The 22966-nt window shown below is 44.1% G+C and overlaps 2 protein-coding genes across 2 annotated transcripts; one reads left to right on the top strand and one right to left on the bottom strand.

Annotated features, from left to right (window-relative positions):
* Positions 1 to 331: 331 nt before the first annotated feature.
* On the top strand, positions 332 to 10291 carry LOC119881835 (protein SLX4IP-like; the record flags this gene model as incomplete). Its single annotated transcript, XM_038691940.1, is given in 3 exon segments — positions 332 to 420; positions 8350 to 8456; positions 8552 to 10291. Coding segments are annotated over 3 exon segments (977 nt in total), but the record flags the coding sequence as incomplete, so codon positions are not given.
* A 1003-nt stretch (positions 10292 to 11294) lies between these two features.
* On the bottom strand, positions 11295 to 22598 carry LOC119881834 (protein jagged-1b-like). The gene is given in 18 exon segments (XM_038691939.1): positions 11295 to 13153; positions 13728 to 13869; positions 14116 to 14247; positions 14874 to 15113; positions 16263 to 16372; positions 16464 to 16577; positions 17161 to 17246; positions 17678 to 17705; positions 18324 to 18440; positions 18858 to 18971; positions 19139 to 19252; positions 19377 to 19490; positions 19749 to 19808; positions 19811 to 19912; positions 20842 to 20992; positions 21401 to 21574; positions 22055 to 22101; positions 22529 to 22598. Coding segments are annotated over 18 exon segments (2379 nt in total). The 3' UTR covers positions 11295 to 12689.
* Positions 22599 to 22966: the final 368 nt, after the last annotated feature.

Below are 22966 nucleotides of genomic sequence, written 5' to 3'. Positions count from 1 at the left end.
TTATTATTATTATTATGATATAATAGATGTAATAGTATTGTTTTTGTAAATGGTCTTTGCCTTTGAAGCCGATGAAACAGTCATATTACTCCCAAGAGCCATTGTTAACATAAAATGTTCTAATTTCATGCTGCTTACGCGGCTCATAAAGCTCAGCAATTATCTGTGAACTGCCATTTTCTCCTTGGTCTGAGGGATAGTAAATACTTGGTGTATGTAGATGTAAATTCAAACCTCCACCACAATTCCCTCTGTCTGACTGACTCATAATTAGAGGTGAGCCCACGTTATTAACTAGCATGGTCTGTGTTGTTTCTTTGCCTGCCTTCAGATTTGCGTGTGTTTCCTGAACGCTATGTTGTGTGTGTGAGCTGTCCAGAGGATGCCTCAGCGCTCCATGGAAACCCGAGCCTGGCTGCGGTGAGTGCTGTTTATACTCCTCTATTTCCTCTTCCAGTCGCCTGGCAAAAAGTCCTGCAAGGGTCTGTGTGTTATTATAGGGATGTGTTGCCAAATTGTGCTCTCACTTTATATATGCTGATCCTCTTTACGTGAGGGGTGCAGGAGGATGGGTCGTGGCTCTGAATCTGGCCAGGGCTTTTTCAGAAACCTAGTGAGGGGGAAACAGAGGATGGCAGGGGGTTGGGTGGAGTGAGGTGGGGTCAAAAGCTGCAGAGTCACCCCTTCTTTGAAAAGTCCTTGATCCCACAATCTGCCAATTCACCCCAGCTGTACAGTTTTAGTTCTTTTTCTTGTCTCAAACTTGGGGTTGTTGGAAACCTCAACATTAATGGGTAGTCAAAAATATAGCCAAAGCTAATTTTGTACATTTTAGCTCTTGAGAACGTCTAGATACTAACCACTCAAGATTGGTTTTTGGAAAAATGTTGCAGGGAAGAGAAACAGCTGAATTATTTCCTTTTATCCAAGCTCATTGTGGCATTGACATTGTCAGAACATAATATTAATCTCCTATCAAAATAATATTTTTTGTCTACCCTTTAACTGCCTATAAATACTTAGAAATATCATTAATATATTCTATTTTACAGCAACACTCACTTCATAATTCTGTTACATGTACATTGTTTGGGTTTTAAGGGATAATTCAGTTAAATTTCTGCAGTTAAATGCCATGTGTCTTAATTGATTGGACTCAGATAAAATTGTGTATTTCCCTGTAAGAGTCCTTGCTCTGTATATTATGTTGTACTCTTACCCATGTCATGGCTACTGTAGTTCTTTTTTGTCCATTCATATTACAGACAACTATCCTTTGGTCAGTGCTCATTTGATCCAAAACTCCCAAGAGTATTCTGGGAAATGGTAGTGGAGCCTCTCACCTTGGCACTCACATCAAGGACGGACATCTCTCCCATCACATCCCATGATCAGTGGCCTGCTGTTTTTCTATGGGGTTTTTTGCTATTGTTTCCCTTTGAAATGTCTCTGCTCTCTCCACAGCTTGGCTTCCAATGAAAGCAGTGATTGTAATATTTTTAGTGGAGCAACACAGTCGTCAGTGAAAAGTTCATATTGTGTAACCAATTTTCCAGTTCAAGGAGGCATTGCTGTCGATTGCGTTCCTCTTCTTCAGGATGTGGTTCTCTGGGCTCATATAGTACAAGCAGAGGGAATTGGAGGGTGGGAGTCTTGCGGTGGAGCTCTCACTAGTCCAACCTCAAACGTGGTTTGTAAGGGAAAGATACCAGACAGCAAGGCTAAAGTTTTTCACATGACAAAAACAATTATTTGTTTATGTCCCTTGCTGTGTTCTAATTTGTCAGAAGGGGAGTGTTTCAAAGAACATGTTGCCAAGAAAGTTGAAAATCCAAAATGAAAAACGTTTATGCAGTGAGTCACAACTGATGTAAGGCATAATAATGTTGCTGCCTAAAAATAATGGGGTATTCAGAGTTCTGTGTCAAAGTTGGTCATATGTTTATGAAAGGGTCTTTTATCCCACAACTCTTGACAGCACCAGCCTGCTAGTCCCAAAAAAGTGCCACATTTCCCTGTATTTAGGGAGGTTTCGGTTTTGTTGTTAGGATTCGGTTTGTGGGACTTGTTGAACAAAAATCCTTAACCGCAGTGGAAATGTAGACTCATCAAATCAGCACTTCTCACAAGGTCAGGGGGTTATGTTGTGAGGGAACTAAGGTGACATCATGGTTGGCCTTTTGTCCTGTAAAAGCCAACGTCTCTCTCCCACACTTGAGCATGCTTAATGTCTCTTGTATACTGTGCGCTCTTATTAGTCACATTTTCAGCTGTGGTTCAGTTAGAAGAGGAGATGGTGAGATTTAGTCATTTCCAGTATTGTACAAGGATCTAGGATACCAATTATTGTTTTTTTTCTGTACTCAAGGTCAATAAAACCTTCTTTTTCGACAGTGATAAATTATCCAAAAGTCCCGCGAGGTGTGGACAACTCGGCACAACACCAGTGAAACTGGGCCTCCGCTTGTTTCTTCAGCAAGTGTTCTTCTTTTGCTACCACACACGTACACGCTGGCCTACACATGCACACAGACGCCCCAGGGTTAGGGTTACAATTTTGGATTTATTTACGCACTTTAAAAACATTTATTGAATTTAATTTATTGGCAGAAAACTATCAGTTCTATGTAAAATCAGACGTTGAGCACCCCCATATCGCCACAATGGCATGATCCTTGTTTTGCTGCGAAGCTTCACTGTGAGGTTGACAGTCGAATCAGGCTCCGTCCATTGAAGCATCGAATCTTTCACTATTAGGGGTCAGCCCTACACTGTTTACTTTCTCACTTCCACACACCTGGTCAGTGTCCAGCGGCTTCTCGGCTGAAAAAGTGATCCAACAAGTGCTGCAGGTGGACTAACGCCATTGTCAAGCTTTGCGCTGGAACCAAGGAGGAGTAATAACCACAATTGTAACCTATAAACAAGATAGAAGCTGCAATCAATGCTGTTCTAGATCGACAAATCGATAAGTAGTTGCAATTGGCTCGCTTGGGCACACACAGCGACCTCGGTTCGAATGAAGCCTGCAGCCCTTTACTGCATTTCGTCTCCTCTTTCTCTCCTTTATGTCCTGTCTCTTTCCAATATCCTATCTGAAATAAAGGCAGAAATGCCCCTAAAATATATTTTTTTTAAAACTAAGGAGTTTGTTTGTTGTTTGCTCCTTTCCACTCTTAAAACCCCGGCAAAACCACTATGTTGGCATGTCATGTGTCGACTTAAAATGAAGTTAGATTCAGAATCAAATCCCCCTCCCCCACCGAGGCAATGTCACACTGAAGATGGAAATGTGTAACTACACTTCTGTCTGAAATCAGGCTGTTTGACCATCAGATAAGTGTCTTGGTTTGAGAATACTGAAGCCTTTAAAGTAATGACTGTCATGTATGGAGTGGTTGAGTAAATTTAACCCTGACATTGACCACATCTGTGGGGGCGACATTAAATTTAGCGCACCCTTGATATTTGCTCTATTTAAGAGACGACTATAAGCCTATTGTACTTGTTCTATTACAACTTAGAACCAACTTTTGCTCTGCAGAGGTACGGCCACTGAAACGATCGGGTTTGTGTGAGACCGTGGGAAACAAAAGAAAGGCATCTCTTAGACAATGTTTTTTCTTGACATTTGAAGATTCAAGTCCCTCATAAAAAGTCTTCTCCTATTGTGAGTCAGCACCAACAGCGAGGAGGGCAGCATGGGAAGGAAGAGCTAGTGTTTAGGATTGTGGCCGCTTGTTTTCTAGTCAGGCACAGAGTGGGCAGCTGAGGTGAGTGGCGTGCTGGGCCGCAGAAGTTTGGATCAAAGGCAGAGCAGATGTGTTTCCAGTCCCCCCCCTCTTCTGAGCTCTGGACGAGTCTGTGTGTTTACTCATGACCTCAGCGCGCCTCTTTTCTTCACAGCTCGCAACAGCTAGCAGCAGTGCTTTCCCAAGCGTCCAGTGTCTGCTGATCTCCTCTCCATCACGGCCAAATACATGGATGTGATCTCTTGCATGCAGAAAGGCTCTCTTCATGATCATGTCCCTTCATTCTACCCTGTCTTACGCTGTTTCATTGATTTGAGTCTGAACAGTTAACAGCTTGTCTTAATCCTTACACATGGGTGGATCCAAAAACTTGCCATTGTTCAGGGATAAGAACTGTCCTATTTTCGACAAGTATGTGCCCATGCATGTTTGTTGACTTTGTTGTAGGGAAGATGTGGTGAGCTTAGAGAAACACTGCATGTTTCCTCTGTGGGAGCAGGGTGGTTGGAGGGTGAGGGGTGGAATTTGTGGACTGGTTTTTCACGAACATCTCTGCAGGAGGTATTTCTGCACTGACAGTTAAATAGTGTTGTTGTTTCTTGGTGCCAGTTTAAGGATGTTGTGTACTTAGTTGTGCCTTTGCAAAGGCTTTCCAGTGTAAAGAATAATTCCATTTTTATAACTCAAATAGTTTTAGGGATTGAAGTATTTCAAGTGGTATGAATCATTATTTTCTGACAGATGAGTGATCACCAGGCTCTATAGGATCGCATCTAACTGGTTTTGTATGTGTAAGGTGAGGTACAAAGACATTAGAGTAATCCATGAACAAACAATCTGGCTTCCACTGTGGCAGATTACAAGTAAACATGACTTGATGGTTGATCGGAGCGTTTCATGCTGGCGTGTTTTCTGACTTGACATCTTGTTTTTCTTTTCCTGGTAATTTTCATGTTTTTATCCCAACTAAAAGTTTGCAGTGTCTTCATGATGAGATGAGAAAGGCCTCTGAGGTCTTTGGCCTTTAAAAATCCTTGCAAAACCCATTGGGTAAACTAAAATAAATGCATGGTCATCACGCTGCAAAAAAGACAGTTATTCCTGGTTCTTGGGAAAAAATGTTTTACCCAACAAAATTGTTGTTGTATGGTACAGATGAAGGACCATGGCCACTTATGTAAATTATATGGAGCAAATTGTTTGTCAGCAAAGCGTAAGACACTAAATAAAAATGTCTTTGAATACCAAGAGAGGTTTTGTCATCCTATGCAGTGGAGTTTTTAAACTGCTCAGACTGCTTGGCCATATCACCGCATTACTTTCAAGTGCAGCTGCATTAAAAGATAACTAACATAATCTTCCTATCTGTGTTCCTACCTTATCATGGATGGCAGTGGAGAAACTGCTCATTCCCTGTATTTTATGGAGCCTGTAGTTGGTTATCTTTTTGAAGTTGTTTCAAGGAGTCATTTAGAGTTGGGCAAGCTATTAGAATCTGTACTGGTACCCTTTTAAACCAAATGATTCATTCTTTCTGCTCCCCTTGCCCTTTGTTCAGGTTTATCTCTGTAATCTGACATCCAGATGTGCTGTCTTGTTGCAGCAGCTCCCGTGGTGGAGCCATGTTGTTTTGGAGGCTCCGGGGCCGGGGAGGGCACTGTTGGTCTACTCTACATGTTGCATCACGAGAAGTGTTTTGCGGCTTTGTGTGGGGGCGAGCAGACTGGCTGGCGGTGGGGAGGTTAAATCCTAGTTTCTGAGGGAGAAGTGGTGGCGGCGGGTAGAAGTTCTTATTTACCACCATCCCTCCCTCCTTTTTCATGGGACACTCTCCAGCTATTGGGAATTTGCATCATTCCGTACAAGATTAGGCCACCTCGGTTCCCACACAATACTTACTGTTTTATCCACATAGCCTGTGATAATTCTAATGTTCATGCGCCAGCTCCCCCCCCCCTCCCCCATCTTTAATCCCTCTACTTTCTTCTCTTATTGCTATATACAGAATGTCCGACCCCTGGTGATAATTCATTCACAATCTCTCTCTTTCTATCTATCTTTCTCCTTCTGCCTGCTATGTATATCCAACCTCTTCCTCTCTTCATGCTTCTTCCTTTCCATCACTCTGTTCTTTCACGCTTGCTCTTTTGAAGTCATGCCGACAGGAACAGAAAGGCACTAAACTTTCCCAGAGAGCCTCCCATTGGCTTCTTGTTGATTTTTCTTTCAAGTTCATTTTCAAACAGCATTTATTCATTTTAAACAGATGAGAATAAAAATCAAGGCATTACAATGCAAATGATGGCACCCACATCTTTCTCAGAATTGTTGTTGTTGGGGTGGGTGTGTGAGTGCGTAGGCAAATACAAGTCTGAATGTGTGTCACTGTCTGAAATCCAAATCCAAGGCTAGTGCTAGCTCTGGATATGAGAGTGTGTAAAGACTGAACCTCAGCCCACACTCTAACATGACTCCATCTCTACACAAAGGGCAGCCTGTGGAGAGCTTCCTGTGTGAGGATTCTTGTGTTTGTGGGCATGCTGGAGAGGCTGTTTAGGTCAGCCGATATTACTCTGGGGGGTGCCTCTTCCTTTGTTGTGCTCCCTACTAAACGCTCTCTCTTTCTCTTTTTCATTCTGTAGTATCTTGTCCCTTGTCTCTTGTGGTCCCTGCCTACTTCCCTGTTGCCCGGCCTCCTTATTTACTCTCCTCCCTCCATCTGGCCTCTTTATTCCGTCCACCACACCACAGACCAGAGTGCAGTTGCTAGGTCTCAACACCCAGTCCAAAGCCACAATGCCCCAGTTTGCCCTTTTAGTTTTGGACAGTTACCTCTTCCTCCTTTTGTGTCGGGTCATATGTTGTCACTGGTATCATGACATGTGGGAGAGGACATAGGAATGTTTTCTTTGTGTTCACAGCAACTGATGGATGAGCTTAGCGCACTGACTTTCTCTGTGTCAGAGTGCACATTAATAATTTTATCTAGCGCCACCAGCAGGTCAAATTCTTCACTTATCACTGAAATATCTCAACATCTACTTAATGGATTGGCACAAAGTTTTGTGCAGATATTCATGATTTTCAGAGGATTTTTGTGATCCCCTGGCTTTTCCTCAAGCACCACCATGGAGTTGACATTTGTGTTGACAACTATGGGATGGATAGACATGAAACTTGATTCAGACATACATGCTTCCCTTGGGATGAATTGTTTCAGTTTTTATTGTTTTACTAGTGCTGTCAATTTTTTAATTTGTTTTATACTTTGGTTTATGACCAAATACCTGCAAATGACACAGTCAGCCTCAGCTGCGCTAATTAGCAGTTGTTAGCATGCTAACATTTTACTGATGCTGAACATGGTAAACATCATGCCCGCTAAGCATCAACATGTTAACTGCTGTGCCTAGGTACAGCCTCATAGAGCTGCTAGCACTTTAGCATCACTCTTGACTTTTAAAGCTAGAGTGCGGGACTTTTACCTATGATTGAATGTCCGTTACATTCAAGTCCCTTGCCAAATGAGTTCACACAAGTTCATGCTGATTAAGCCTATTACCACCATATACGTCATAATAAGCAAGGTGTAAGTTCTGTTCAATTTACCAGCTGCGTCTCTTGTTCTCTCATAACTCCAGAGTCTGTTTGAGGTCAGCCAAGGAAAAGACCTGTGGTTAACCTTCATTAGTGGCCTGTTGAGGGCACTTGTTGGTGAGATCCAATCTTTGGCCCGTTCCTTGTTCTGCCTCAGAGGGTCCCCTTATTATGTGTGTATATTAAACTTTCAACCCATAGTTAACCATTTTAGCCAACTAGGAAGGTGCTTTTTACACAAAGGTTTAATGTAAATAAGTATTTAAACATGTTTAAAAAATGCTAGCTGTTGAGAGTGATGAGAGTCTGTCTGAGTTGCAGGTTAACAGGTTTAAATGCAGAGTGCTGCTACAGTCTTCTTACCATGAGGCTACTTCCACTAACTTTGTTTTTATCTTATCCTTTGTCCTCTGAGATGCTTGTCATCCCATTTTTGCATTTTTTCACTTGCCGTCGTTGCCGTATATTTCCCATGCCTTGCTCCATCTTATTATCCTTCTTTAATCGTAGTTTTAACTTGTCAACATGGTTTCACCATTTAGTAATTCTGCCTCAGGCTGCAAGCATCACTCCAAGCCTCAGACAGTGGAGATTATGAAACATTAGTTCCCCAATGACAAGCCGGTGATTATTTTTGTAGCCTTTGAGGTGGTTGCTTTGTGCATTATTAAGTCGGGGAGTGATTCTTTGCACTAGCTGGGGTGCTAATAAGTGTCTCTGAAGGCATTATAGAAAACATTCCTTTTGTACTGTATCATAGTTCAAATACTATTTGGGATTCAAGAGAATCAGAAGTTTTTTATTTATTTTTTTTTAATCATATTGGATTGTTTTGTCTGATTTTATTCATTATATTATCAATGTTACAGAAGTCTAGTGATTGTTTTTTAATTCTGACAACGCCAGATGATGACAACAGTCTGCTGTGAAGGCCAAACCTTTCCAGGGGATGCCAGGAATAATATTTTTTGTTTACACCGATTCTGTTTGTCCTCTCTAGACTGAGCTGAGTGAACAAAGCAGATCGGAATATTTTTCCAGAGTGGGAGAAACCCAAGAACCTTCAAACAGCCCCACAAAAACAAAGAAGACTGCGCTTCAAAAGATGTAAGTATGATCTAATGCAGAACTTTCCAACCCCACCAGTCAGAGAGGACACTCAAGTATCTGTTCATATCCTCTTATCCTTTTAACTTTTTCAGAGCCAAACAAGCTGGTGTCCAGCGAGAGCTCTGTGGTTCCAGTATGGGGGAGCAGCAGATTGACCAGAGAGCCTGTCCCAAAACCCAAAGAGGGGAACTTAAAGCTGGAGAGTCAGAATCAAGCCCAAAAGAGTCCAGCTCCGGACAGAAGGCCATCCCAGTGGCATACCACAAGGTGCCTTGCCCCATTTCCTTAAATGAGGCCATGGCTCTGATTGTGACTACTCAAAAGCAGGATCTGACCCAGGCGCAGCAAACTGAGCATAGTCCTCCAGACAGCATCAACCCAAATGGGGCCTCAGTAGTTTTCTGCCAAAATGAAACCAGTCAGGAGACAAGCAAGAGGTGCAAGCCGAGCGATGCGGGGGAAGACCCTCACCCACAGAGGGCCAAGAGGACGTGCCTTGGAAGACCTCCAGCCACAATGCAAACTCCCTCCACCACGTGCTCCACACAAACATCCAAGCATGAACTTCTTCCTCTGCCACCCCTTCCTCCAGTGGTAGCCAAGGCAGAGTCCGAGGCTTTCCCAGTCTCCGAGTGCAAGAAAACCACACTGGAAGTAGAGCTGCTTACTCTAGGGAAACGGGCCCAGAGGCTCCCCCTCGCAAGCAATAACACGGCACAGACAAACCAAAACAGGCTGGCCGCAAGTCTGAGGGGCCTATCTGTCAAGCCTGCATCCTCAGGCTCCTCTATTAGTTCCAGATCCACACTCGGAGAGGAGGGGAGTGAAAATGTGCCCAGAACCTCTAGATTACGACGACTGAAGAGGTCCTGAGGGGGAGAGACAAGCTACAGTAAAGATGCCTGACGCCACAGAGATAGAGATGATATTGTGTCAGGCTGGATGTTTACCCCATGCAGTCTCCTCAGATGACATGCATTTGTACACGCGTCACATTTTACTACAATATGCATGTTTCACATGTGCCGTGAATAGTGCAGCAGACACACACACACACACACGCACGCACACACGCACACACCTCTCAAATGCTGAACATATTATGGCAATTGATACATGAGCGTTTGAGTTACGCTTTGTCAAATACTTGAAACAGACTTTGCCTCCACCCATAAGAAGTGGTGGTCAAGAAAGGCTCGCAAATGAAAGTCAAAAACCTTTAATTGGAGTTTAGATTTGGTTTTGTGTTAAAGATTGGGGATTTCAGACAGGCAGGAGCCATGCAGTACGTCATGGCTTTCAGTCGGAAATACTGGCTCCTACGTGTCTGAAAACTGTCCAGTTTCCCCGCTGAAGCTCTGGCGTGATTGATTGCCGTTTCCAGATTTATTTCATCACCCCATTCTCAAAAATGTATTTTTCTAGCTAGTTTACATTCATATACAATTTGCTCTCTACTTGGTTGCTAAGCACCTGAAATGTATCTTTAAATTTGAGGGTATTATTATGCAGCGTTTATATTGAACTTGAACCAAATATGTGTGAATGTGAGTAATATTGAAATATTAGTGGTTTTATTTGGGAATAGCAGGACGTCTACAGTACCACAGGTTAAAACATAGATGCTGTCGTCGCTCCAACACTCGTCAGGGCTGTTATAATCAATCAGTTTGCCCTGTGCAGAGAGAGCATGGGGCAACTAGGGGCCAAAAGCCACTCATACTCCGATGTTCCACTTGATGACATAATGCTGCCTGAATAAATTACTCCTGATTTTTAATTTTACTGGAAAAGCATTTTATTCTGTAAATAAATGTGTTTATCTCTCTGAATCTTTGTGGAAAAATGCAAATAGGATGATCATTTTCGGGAAGCAGCCGACATAAAATAACACGTAGATGTCTTCACGTTGTTTTCCTCACACTCAGTCCAGGCCGGCTGATGCTCATGGCAGTTTGACAGCGAGAAGGTCTGTCCAACAACACTGATGTTGCTAATAAACCTGTTCCCACTTCTCTGAAACTTCTCTGTTCCCAGTCTCCCTCAGTATCAACGGGTGTAACCTGAGATGAGTCACTAGCAGAACGCCAATTCTGTTCTTATCAAGACAGAGACAATATGGTGGATTTGTGAAACTGACTCCACTGTTTTTGTAGTGCATTCACATGTTCCATGAAAGGTTTCCCACGTTGGGAAGTCGTTCGTTCGACTTCTGCGTGTTCATGACCTTAAGTCGTAACATGGAAACAACATGGTCACTACAAAGATATGTTGTATTTTTTAGCGCAGAGCGTTTAAACATGTTAAGCCATTTTCAGTATGTGAGCAAAAATAAAGTGTCATCAACTCAACATTTACTTTCTTTTGGCTGGTTGTGCATCGTGTATCGAGTTGTTCCGACTTAAGGGGGGCGTTTACGTGACTTTTCCCAGTGAGGAACTAGTTTTTCAGATCATTTCGACACCACATGAATGCAAGGTAAGTCCTAACATGTTTAAGGTCATTCTCAATAAGTGTTGATAATCAGTTGAACTACAATGTAGGCTTCATAGGCCTTCTAGTTTGAAAGTTTTTAGTTAAGCCTGCTACTTAAACCAGACCAACAAGGGCAACATTGTCTGGGGATCATGAGGAATGAGGGTATTTATGTCTCCAGTATTGACTTAATGAGGATGGCTTGCTACAACGTAATTAGCTGTAAACACATTTGGACAGAGACCTTGCTCAAGTCTATGATGTCTCTCCAGCAGCAGTTCCCACGCCAGCTGCATGAGAAACCTTTCATATGCTCCAAAATGTTTGGCTTGATGCATCACAGAGACTCTTAACTCACTCTCCAGAACAAAGACAACTTTAATTCTCTTTTCATACAAAATATTTAATAAATATGACTTTCAAAAATATATTGCCAGATCAACACAATTCTCAAGTTCATAACACAAAAGTCAAAAAGGACAAAATGTTGCCATGATCTCAAAGGGTTAAATGAGATAAAACATGTTTGTCTGTAAGAGCCTCATTTTTTAAAAAGAAACAAATGTGCACAGAAAGCAGACTCTTGCAGAGAAAGGCAGTGTATATCATCTGATTCTACAGTGCTCCCATTGCCCCCCTACTGTTCAAGTACTCACTGTCTAGCTTATGATATTATGCTGACTAAAGCAGATGGGAATTCTGGCGTGTCATTGATGTGACTTGCCTTGCAAGTTGGTGGATTTTGACAACCTTTGAAATGTGTCAATGGGTTAAACTGAAGCTGCTGAAGGGTTTTTGTTCCCTTAAGTATTAATCCATTAGTGGCAAGCAATATGTCTGCCACCATGTCCGTCCCTCTCAGCAGCCGGGATCTTTTGTTGTCCTAACCTCACTTGCCTTCAATCAAGGTCCTGGCAACAAATAATGAAATGTCAAATGTGTGGAAAAACAAAACAAAAGCATTTCTTTCAGGCGAAAAGTGCCCATCCTTTGTTTTCTTTGAAATTTGGCTTTTATAGAATGCGTTGAAAAAAGTAATTGAAAGAAATTGTAGGCTTCCACAGCTATCAAAACCTTCAAACTAGACAGAACATATAAATAAAAAGGAATGATATCTTAAGGCTCTTGATTATTAAGTTAATAAATCAAATATACACAATGATTAATAAAAAAAAAAAAAAAAAATGTACATATCTACATGTTCTAAATCGACATAAATTCTTCATACTGGCAGCAACTGCTGACATTGAACCCTTCCCTCCCCCGCCCCAAAACAAAATAAATAATAAAGTTGATCTTTTTTCTCATTTGACAGTTGCTGAAGTCTAAAGCTGAAAAGGCACTTTCTCCAAACAGAATTCAACCACATACTGAAAATAATTAGCTCTAGTGTCGAACACGTCGGGTAGTTTTAGTCATTGTACAACAATTACATCAGGAGCCCCTTCCATGTGTCCACTAAATCTAAATTAAAATAAAAAGAGCAAAATGAAATGCAGAGGACGACACTTTTGCAACTAGTTCTACAGTGAAATGTATACCAGTGCCTTGTGTTTCCAGCCAACCAAAGCAACCGTCACTGCCAGTGTAAGCCAGCTTGTCAAAACTTAAATTAACACGGGGAATATCTGAAAATACTGTGGGGTCACGACTGACACGACAGTTTACTAACTACACATGCCAATGCTCCCCTGTTTCACCCACCACCGGGGTGTGAAGGCATAAGGCTTGGTTGCACAGCAACACAGCTGTCTGCTATACAATGTAGTCCACCCTGTTTATGCTGTTTGCCGTCTCCAAGTCTCTGTTGTCCTGTTTATTAGTCCAGTTGGGATTTTTGGATGTGGAGATGGGCGTCTTCTCGTCCCTCTCCACCAGTGTGTATGCTGGCTGTTTGGTAAAGCGGCCCTTCTGTAAGTGCCTCTCCTTGTCGTCCTCATCCCCCTCGGGATGATTTGTCCTTATTTTGGCAATGATGGAGTTCTTGTTTTCGTAGTCTTTGATGGCCACCGTGAGGCCCACATGCTTCTCTATAGGGTTCTTGATCTGGTTGAGCTGCTCCCGTACATTGTTGGTTGTGTTGTCCTCTGAGCCAGCGGCCGACGTCCCATTGTGGTTGCTCTGTTTCCGCCGGCGCCGCATGCACCACAGCAAAATGGAGACCAGCACAAGGACCCAGATGACAATGAAGATGGAGCTGAGGAGGGGCACTAGGTAGTCTGACGGAAGAAAATACAATCACAGGTCAAAGAGACGCTACAACTGTGTAAGAATCAAGTCCCAATCATTCAAACAATACACAAAAGGTTTTATTATACTACTACTAATCATTAGCATGCTTTTACCAGTGCAACCTGACCTCTCAGCCCTGAACAGGGGAGGAGGCTGCTTCTATTTGGCCGTGGCGGCAGTCTGCTGTCACTATATTGATGAATGGTGGACACATGCGGGAGTCTCACTAGTCACAGTACGAGCCAATCTAAAACCACGCAGCCAAGCAATTCTGCTCTTTCCATCGAAGTCCTGGCTAGATTTGTTTTAAGCTCCATTACAACTGTCATGAGATGGCAGACCTGGGCGGCCCGAGTTATGTGGGAGGATTAGGAATTCTTTTTCACACATGCACGTTTTTCTTTGGTGCTCGGCCCTGCTGTCATATTCAGGGATTGGCTCTATTTCATCTGACCTTTTCAAAAAAAGTAGAATGTCCTCCCACCTTTTTCTACAAATGCAAGTGTGTGCAAGTCTGGAAAACTTCACAGGCAACAACCAGAGTTTTGAGGCTGTTCATACCAGTTTTGCTGGGGCTTGGCACGCGCACCTCTGCGATGGAAGTGATGATGGTGTTATTCCCGTTGCGTTTGCTAACCAGGTCGATTATCCTGTCTGTGATCTCTTTAATGGGGCTCCGATCCAAGAGATGGTCCTCGGTAGACTAGAAGTGACAAGAAGAAAGTGAGGTTTGAAATCTGTTGGTTTGTCTGGCCATTGATCATGTGTACCTGCTGTCAACTGATGACACAAAACAACCAAACCTTAATCCACCACATGTCCCATAAGAGCATGTCTTTATGTTGCTAAGAATAAGGTCATCAGGGCATAAATCAAAGAGGATTTCTTTTGACTATGCATTAATAGAGGCAAACATATGGCAGACTGGGAGTGGGAGGGAGGTACTTACGATGCAGACGTGGATCTCGTTGCTGGCTGAGAATGAGGGGTCACAGGTTATGGACACAGAATGCTCCAAGGAGAAATTCTTCACTATGTACAAGCGCCTCAGCTGCTTACACACATCCTCCACAGTCAAGCTCTGTACACGAAGAAGAAATGAAACAAATGTTAACGCACATGGAAAAATAGAGGGCAATCAAGAAAAAGGAAGAGCTAGGCCTGCATTTTGGAAGTAGGTTCAACATGCTATCTGGTTGGGATCCACCTCATTTAGATTAAAGACCACAGACTCATATGCTTGTCACTATCTGCTGTCATGCTTGTTAAGCAACTGGCGAGTGATGATCCTATGTGGTGACAGAGTCGCCAGTGGTCCTGTTTAGCTCAAATCCATATGATCCTGAAATTAATCTTGCAGTGCGGTCGGGTTAAGAGGAAATTGGCATGAGTTGCGAAGTCGGGAATGCTTGATTTTCAGAAGCACCAAAAGTTGGACGCAGTCAACAAAAGACAGGGAGAGAAAAAAGAAAGATCCTCACATTTTTCTTCCTGGAACACATTTTAAAAATACATGACTGAATTGTTCAGGAGTCTTAGACTAGAAATAATTTTGCCCAGGAGGGATGGTTCAGCAGTTCTGAAAAACTTTCACAGATTGCTGTTCCCAATCATTTAAGCGTGGCAGTGGAGGAGAGGCATGAAACATAACCCCAAAGACTCTTTCATTCATTCACTCTCTCCCTCTCTGGTGCCTAGGTAACTCACTCGAGGCATGGTCTCCTTGTTGAAGGTGAAGGTGATGTTGGCGCAGCTGTTGTCCTGATAACTGGAGCTAGGATGGCATTTGGTGGGAGGCGGGGGAGGGTTGGAGTGCCAGCACTCTCCGAGGCTGAGGCAGGACTTCACAAAGCAGTGGTTTTCCCTGATGGGGATGCAGCTCTGGCCTGAAGGACACCCGCCTCGACCTTTGGCACCCAGGTGGCATGACATGGGGCCACACCACATCTGGAGAGAGCAAAACATGACAGGGGAAACCGTGTTGAGATAACGTCAAGGACCCTTCGTTAAATTAAACACATATGAACAGGACTACAGCTGATGATTGGATGGGCTGCCATGACATTTGGTATAGACATTCATGTCCCCGTCAGGATGAAGTGTAATAACTTTGGTGATTTTGTAGCAGATCAAAATTTCACTTTTTCCAAATTTCACTTAACGACCAAATTACCTGCAAAACTAATGGCATTCCCGTTAGCCCCATCAGTAGTTTTTGTTCAGTTCTAATTAGCAAATATTAGCACACTAACACACAAACATATTAAACCTGCGAAACATCAGCATGTCAGCAATATCATTGAGAGCACAGCAGCATGCTGAAGTTAGCATTCAGCTCAAAGTTCCTATACAGCCGGTTTGACATTTGTTGAACTCAAGAGGTTCAATCCCCAGTCCGGACAGTAAAAAGATGCAATCAATGGCACAAGTTTTCCCAAGTCAAGAATAATAGTGGCTCTGAAAAGATTCCTTTCTCTCTGTTGCATATCAAGGGATATGCTTACGCCATCTACATTAAACACACAAACCACTGTTAGCAAAAGTACGGTAAAACCCAACTATAATTGCATTCACATTTCAGACTACACGGTAGCCTGTACTTCAACAGCTCTGGATCATTTTCACCTCATGATGCATTTTCCTCCTGAGGGGAGCAATATCAGTGAGGCACCATTGTTCGTCTGGCAGTTACACAAACTTGATGATAGCACTACTTCAGGCCTCTACTGTATATCACCCAATCTTTGCTCAGTGTGACTTTGGGAGATTCTTAACTGGCATCAGACAGGTATTTTCGAACAGTGCGATTGTGTTTCTTTTCAAAACAATCATCTCTGTATAGAATTTGACACTCCCAAGCCAACTCCACCCTGTGAGTGTTGTTGTGGCCTGACATGGCCCTACCTGAGATCTCTAAGATAGAGCCTTCCACCACCCACACAACCTTTTGAGCCATTTATCGAGTGTTTTTTTCCCCCTCCACAGTTCTTCTCCCAGTGCTTCACAGTACTTCACGTACAGAGCCTTCATAAATACATCACTTTCACATTACTTCTACATTTAGTGCACAGGCAGAGTTAGTGCGTTTGGCCATACCTTTGTGCAAACAACCTTCCCATTGGAACAGTGGCAAGTGTTGCAGTCTTCCTCCCATTTGACTCCATCAGCGGTCATGTGTCCATTAACAGAGCAAGGTTTTCTTGTCACTGTTACATAAAAACACAGTATTAGAAATATATCCAAGAAGGTGCGTTTGTTAGGTGGATTGGTCCTTTATCATCTAGTGAAGACTTCTACCTTCTTGACAGTGGGGTCCAGTCCTGTCTGGTGAACACAGGCAGCGATAGCCGTTGATCTCATCCACACAGGTGGAGCCAAAGGCACAGGGAGAGGACTGGCACTCATTAATATCTGTCACAGAGGAGAAGAGCGAGAGGTAAGAAATGGCTCCCTTTTTTTTTTTTTTTTTTAGCACACTCAGACAGCACACAAATACTGGGTTAAGCTGTCGGCACACAAATCTAATGGCAAAATGAACTGAGGTCGTGTATGATTTGAACAGTACCATAACACACTAGTTAATAAACAGGCAAACATGCTTTAAATCAACCCTGGACGTTATTGCCCCACACAGCTTTATTACAATGCAGCATCATTAGCAGGTATGCAGGAGCTAAAGGCTGGACTTAGCAGAACAAAGGGTTTGCAATGGGAAAGAATGTGGCCATCTGAAAGCCTTTAAGAGGGAAAACAATCTGTGTAATCAGTGTCAAAGAGCATGGCTGATTAGCTGTTGGCCTGCTAAGCCGGTTTCCCCCGGGGACAGCAGCAGGGCCCGGTGTAGTGACACTGAAATGACTGGGCCTGGCCTGCAGCCCAATGCACAGATAATTGGCCGGCTAGACCTTCCATTTGGAGCGACTGTGACGGTCCCGTGGCCCGGGCTCGCTCTAAAAGGGATCAGGGAGGAGTGGGAGGCAGGGTTAATACTCACTGATCCGACAGTCTGGACCAGCGAAGCCTGGGGCACACTCGCATCGGTACCAGTTATCCCCGTCGACGCAGGTTCCGCTGTTGTAGCTGCGGAGGAAAAAAAATAAAATGATGGGGTGAGACTTCAGTTTGTATCTCAGGCTTCTTTAAAAGATGGACATCTATCTATCTATCACAACTCTTTTAGGCTGTAATAATCTCACCAGTCAACATATTAATAATAATAAATCATACATTTCTAAAAAAAACGCAATTAAGACAATCAGACTTTTTCCTTTTTATAAGAGCGTGTGGGTTTGGGAGCGAGCTCCAGTGGTGTGTGGTTAACTAAGAGTTCCGCCTGTTGGAGTTCACAAAAGAGAGTTAGCTGATTGCATCCCAGGAATGACAGGGATGGGTGTACGCCTGGTTCTCAGCAGAGAGGCGGTGAGAGAGAAAGCCTGCAGGTGAGAAACTACGATACAGGAGGAGCACCCTGTTTACGTCTGTCAAAATCTACAGGAAATGTTTCTACTTACCATGGGTGTGGACTGCAGTCGTTGGTATCTGAAAGAGAAAAAAAAAAAAAATAGAGAAAGGGAGGGGAGAGATACAACATAGTGAGTGTGTTGTTTATGTCCTCTCATGTATGACTGTTCAGTGCACATCACAGCAAAAAGAGCACGTCTGAGCTTGCGTGTGTGAGGCGTGTTGTGCCGGTCGGCCTGGACTCTGCACCGCATGATTACTTTGCACAGAGCAAATGTCCACCACCACCTCCACATTCCCACCTCAGCTGTTTCTCCCTCCCTTACAAAAGTGAGAGAATGTTTTGGAGTACATGCGTACAGGGAAGCCAGGGAAAAGGAGGAGGGCTGAAGAACAAGCCGACATGTCACTGTTTGGACAGGAATGCAACGACAAGAGGGGAGAGAGGAGTGTGTTGGATGAGGGGGGAGACATCTGTCTTCACTTTCCTGAGCCCCTTTCTCCCTCCTCCTTCTCTTTCTCCTCTCATGGCCGGCAGCAGCCAGAGATTTTTTTGGGAGGGGAATAAAGATCAAGAAGGGATGGGGGATTCAGATTTAATCAGATGCAGGACTTCACCTCTGCACTAGGTAGCAGGAGGTTTATCATCATTTAATAGCAATAACTGTCTACCATTCCCCTTTAAAGAGTACTTACTCTGGGTGCACGTGGGACCCTCCCAGCCTTCCTTGCAGACGCAGGTAAACGACTCCCCTGTCACCACACAAGTACCTCCATTCTCACACGGGTTTGGAAGACAACTTGAATTTTTGGCTGAGAGAGGGAAAAAGAGAAGTAGTTTGTCAGTGATTTTTTCCCAACTTTAAAAAGGAGGATTATCAGTAAAATCACTGTTCAAAAAGAGTCACAGGAGACTGCTGTTGGTTTGGCTCTTTTTTTTTTGGTCGGGTTTCCGTTTTCTTTGAGGGAATCTGCATTCCACGACTTTGAAGTGTATTGTCAGTGCAATCAGGGATTTTAAGCGGATATCTGTCAGCACTCACAAGAGAGGGAGAGGGGAAGGGAGGGAGCGTTGACAGAGTGAAGGGATAAAAACTGTTTGTGGACCTCGCGGATCTGACAGATCTGATGAATATCTGAGACAAGGCCGAGCTCTCCCATAAAGCAATCTTCTGTGTGTGTGAATACATAAGAAACATTAAACCAAACCGCCCTGACGGTGTGACTCACCTATGTTACACGTCGTACCCTCCCACCCAGGGGAACACTTGCACTGGAACGTGTCGCCCTCGTCGTGGCAGGTGCCTCCGTTGTTGCAAGTGGCTTCATCGCACTGACTTTCGCCTGAGGGGAGTATTTTAAAATCTTAAGGTTGCTTAAGCTGTGCACTCAACATGAGTCTAACTACACACACATGATTGTATAGAACACTGTAACTATATACAACACATACCATAAGCCTGCATGGACAGAATACATGGGTGTGGAGGAAGAAATAAAAGGGCTCTTACGGGAGTGGCATGTCTTTCCCTTCCAGCCATTCTTGCACTCGCAGAAGAAATCAGTCACCAGGTCTCGACATGTCCCTCCATTATGACAGGGGTTGGTGCTACAGTCATCGATGTCTGGTGGAGACAATTGGAAGGGAGTGTGATTCATGTCACATCAGAAAACAGACTTTGTATGTATATAGGTAAGTATATAGGTGTGGGTTTGTTTTGAGGCGCTTTGAAAACAAGTACTACTTACTGATCTCGCAGTGGTCGCCCTCCCAACCGTCGCCACAGATGCACTGGTACACGCTGACTTTGTCAATGCAGGTGCCTCCATTGCGGCATGGGTTACTCTCGCAGTCGTTGATATCTGACATGTTAAAAAATAAAATGAAAGACAAAAAACATGAGATTGAAAAAAGTTTTCCCTTTTGGGAGGACATACAGTAGAGGGCATGGTCTTGACTCGACCTGGGCCACTGCTGTAAGGACTCAGCCTTAATATTGGTAAGCGCGCTACCAGGTGAGCTACTGTCCCCCACTCCCCCAAGAATGTGCAGAGGCCAATCAAATTTATTGATGTTTAGTTGTGCCCTGTGTTGTGTGTCTGTGTGGTATCTGGACTTACTCTCGTGGCAGTAGGTGCCTCTGAAGCCCTCCTGGCACTCGCAGCTGAACTGGCCCCGGCCTGGCTCCGGCAGCGGCCGTGAGGTCCACACACATTTGACGAAATGTAGCGTTCTCCTCCCGGCGTGCTGTTCGACGCCACGGCAACTGTGCAGCTATCAATCACTGCGGAGAGACAGTGAAACAACTGACGAAACCTGTTTCAACAAATACTCGTTCCAAATCATAAAATGCGTTTGTGTTTTCCAAATGAAAAGGAGGAATGGGAATTTAGTTTAATTGCTGTGTAGTGAGAGAGCCAACAAGTGACAGAGAGAGAAAGAGAGAGAGACAGAGGATGAGATTAAGGCCCACAGGCCTTTACAGATAATAATTCAAGCAAGTTGGTTAAAAATTCCCATCTCCCAAAAAAAAAAAAAAAACCCAGTATCATATAAAAAATTTACGATAAAAGAAACAGCGATAAGCTGTTATGCTTTCATAAGCAATTCAGAGTGATCTTTTTCACTCTGCACTGAAATCCCTTCCTTTCCCCCTGTCTGATCAGGTTAGGAGAGCGAGGTGAATTTGCTCCCCTGTAATCACTTAATTCTTGCCAAGAGCAGAGAGAATTTCACCACCTGGTATCTGACTCCGTGGTTGGTCCACTCACTCAATTACACACACACACACACACACACACACACACACACACACACACACACACACGGGGGGGGGGGGGAGGTAGCCCACCAAGTCATTACCAAGAACACACAGTGCTATCAGCCTTTTGCCAGATTTTCAAGGAATTCAGAGGAGGGGAGAATCACTGGAAAAGCTTTGCTGAGGAGATGGAGGGGGGCATTCATCAAGGGAGCTGCACTCAAAAAAAAAAAAAAAAAAAAAGCTCACCTTGGCCAAGAAACTTCAGCACACGAAACTAAAATATAGGTATTGCCCTCATGGGAAAAATGTGGGCAAAGTGTTCAGGCAAATGTTGAAGACCTGGCCTTATTCAGCAGTTTACTACAGCATGCTATGCAGATCACATTACAGAAATGTTCTGGAAAAAGACAGAGCAAAAAGCTTGTGGTTATTGCAGGCAGGAGATGTACCTTTACAAGTCGTGGTGCGACAGTGGTCTTTGAGGTGAGAGCAGTTTTTGCCCTCGTAGTCTTCCGGGCAAGCGCAGTAGTAGTCTGTGGCCAGGTTGAAGCAGGGCGCTCCGTTCTGACACGGGTTGGGAGAGCAGTAATCGATATCCAGCTAGGAAAGAAAGGTATTGAATAGAGAACGGTGAACCTGATAGCTGACATAGTTTCTGCTACACTAAACAGAGCAAAACCCACAGCATCCTCCCTACAGGCTGTGCCAGGAAACAACACACGCACAGCGCTTGGAGGAAGGGGGAAAACAAGGCAGAGACATAGGAGCCGTCCTCTGAGTCTGGGCTTCAGCACTAAGGAATGTATCCCGCTGTAGCCAGGAGCAGCTTCAACAAAGCACTCCCTTTTAAAAAAGGAGGACTGTGGAACAACAGCCATTTAAGAGGGTGGGGCAGGAAAACTTTACAACAAAACCAAAGATACTGCAATGCCGGCAGAAAAGGGGCTAGCGAGATGCATGCATTTGTGCTTTATTGTGTATGGGATAGTGGTGGGACTCGTGTCTCACCTGGCAGAGATTTCCTGAAAAGCCAGCCAGACACAAGCACTGGAAGCCGTTCACTTCGTCCTGACAGCGCCCGCCGTTCAGGCATGGCGAGCTTGCACACTCGTCGATGTCCCTCTCACAATGCTCGCCAGCGAAGCCAGGGGGGCACATGCAACGATAGCCGTTTACCAAGTCCTGAGAGAAAGGAACCAGGGTTAACCTCATGCAGCCACAAATTTGATCAACTGCTTTGATAGGGTGGGGTCCAAACAATAACTGTCAAACCAGAGAACAGAACGAAGAGCACGGAAGGGGTGGTGGGGGGGTAGCGCAACAAGTTTGGGGGAAGATTATAACAGCTACGCAATTATTTCAACACATTTTCCTGGCACGGGCTCAACACAATAATGTTTATGGTAATTTAATCTAATGTGGTCAAGAAACTTGTGTGTCCCTCCCATAGAAACCCCTCTGAACCCACTCCCCTCAGATTGATTTCAGAGAGGAATTCCACAACAATTCCACTGTCGGTTTGGAGAGAACAGTTTACAGCTATTTATATGACCACTGTAAATGTCTCAGGCTTCAACAAAAAGACACAATAAAACAAACAAACAAGCTAGCAAACAAAGCAGTGACCAGATAAAGCTAGATGGTTTTTGACTCAACACGTACCTTGCAAGTTCCCCCATTTTGGCACTGGTCCTTGCAGTCGTTTATATCTGCACAGGAAAATAAATGAGGATTAATTCTGAACAGCTTGACTAAATAGTTCTCTTGAAAACAAGTCTGTGCTTAATGTTTCCCATGCTAGGGGCCTTTAAAAACATTGTCGGAGTAGAGAGTGCTCTGTAAGAGCTGGATAACGTGGCTACAGAATCAGTACAACACAGTATGAGCAATCCTGTCTACTGCCAAGTGAAACTAGTCCTGGGATTGTTTTGAGCACCTCTATTCACCACAGCCTTGGCCACACACAGGGCTAATAGTGATACAGCAGATTAATTACACTGCAGGAAAAGGCTGCACTTGTCCAACTGTTTGCTTTACGCCTTCATGTTACAGCTTTAATTGAAAGAAGGAAATTAAGGAGGGAGCAGCTGGACAGGTGTCCCGTTCCACAGCTGCAACTGACAGCCTTCAACTCACTGGTTTCGCAGTTCTGCCCTGTCCAACCAGGGACGCACTCGCAGAAGTATCCACCAATCAGTTCCGGCATGAGTTGGCATTGACACAAGGCTTGCTATCGCATCGTTGGCATCTAGAGCGGGAGAGAAGGGGTTAGTGGCATTTGCATGTGCAGTTGACAGGCGTGGAAAGAGGAAAAGAGGCAGGGTGGTCACCTATCAGACTGTCTTCCCTGACCACTGTGAAGGACAGTGACACTTGTAACTGTTTACCAGATCCTGGCAGGTACCCCCGTGACTACAGGGGTTTGGAGAGCAGTCGTCAACATCTAAGCATAAGAAGTCGATTTTGGTTAGTCAACATGATTTTCTCTGTGAGGGTACTGACTTTTAATGGTGCAGGTTGAGTGAATTCTACTGATAGTGCAGGAGGGGCCGCTCCAGCCTGGCGCACACTGAC

Source organism: Micropterus salmoides, unplaced genomic scaffold (assembly GCF_014851395.1).
Source record: "Micropterus salmoides isolate LMB-PRFRI ecotype aquatic unplaced genomic scaffold, ASM1485139v1 Ms_hic_scaffold_2731, whole genome shotgun sequence".
Classification (NCBI taxonomy): Eukaryota; Metazoa; Chordata; class Actinopteri; order Centrarchiformes; family Centrarchidae; genus Micropterus; species Micropterus salmoides.
Note: the sequence above shows the minus strand (reverse complement) of the source record. Positions and strands in the feature narration are given on the sequence as shown.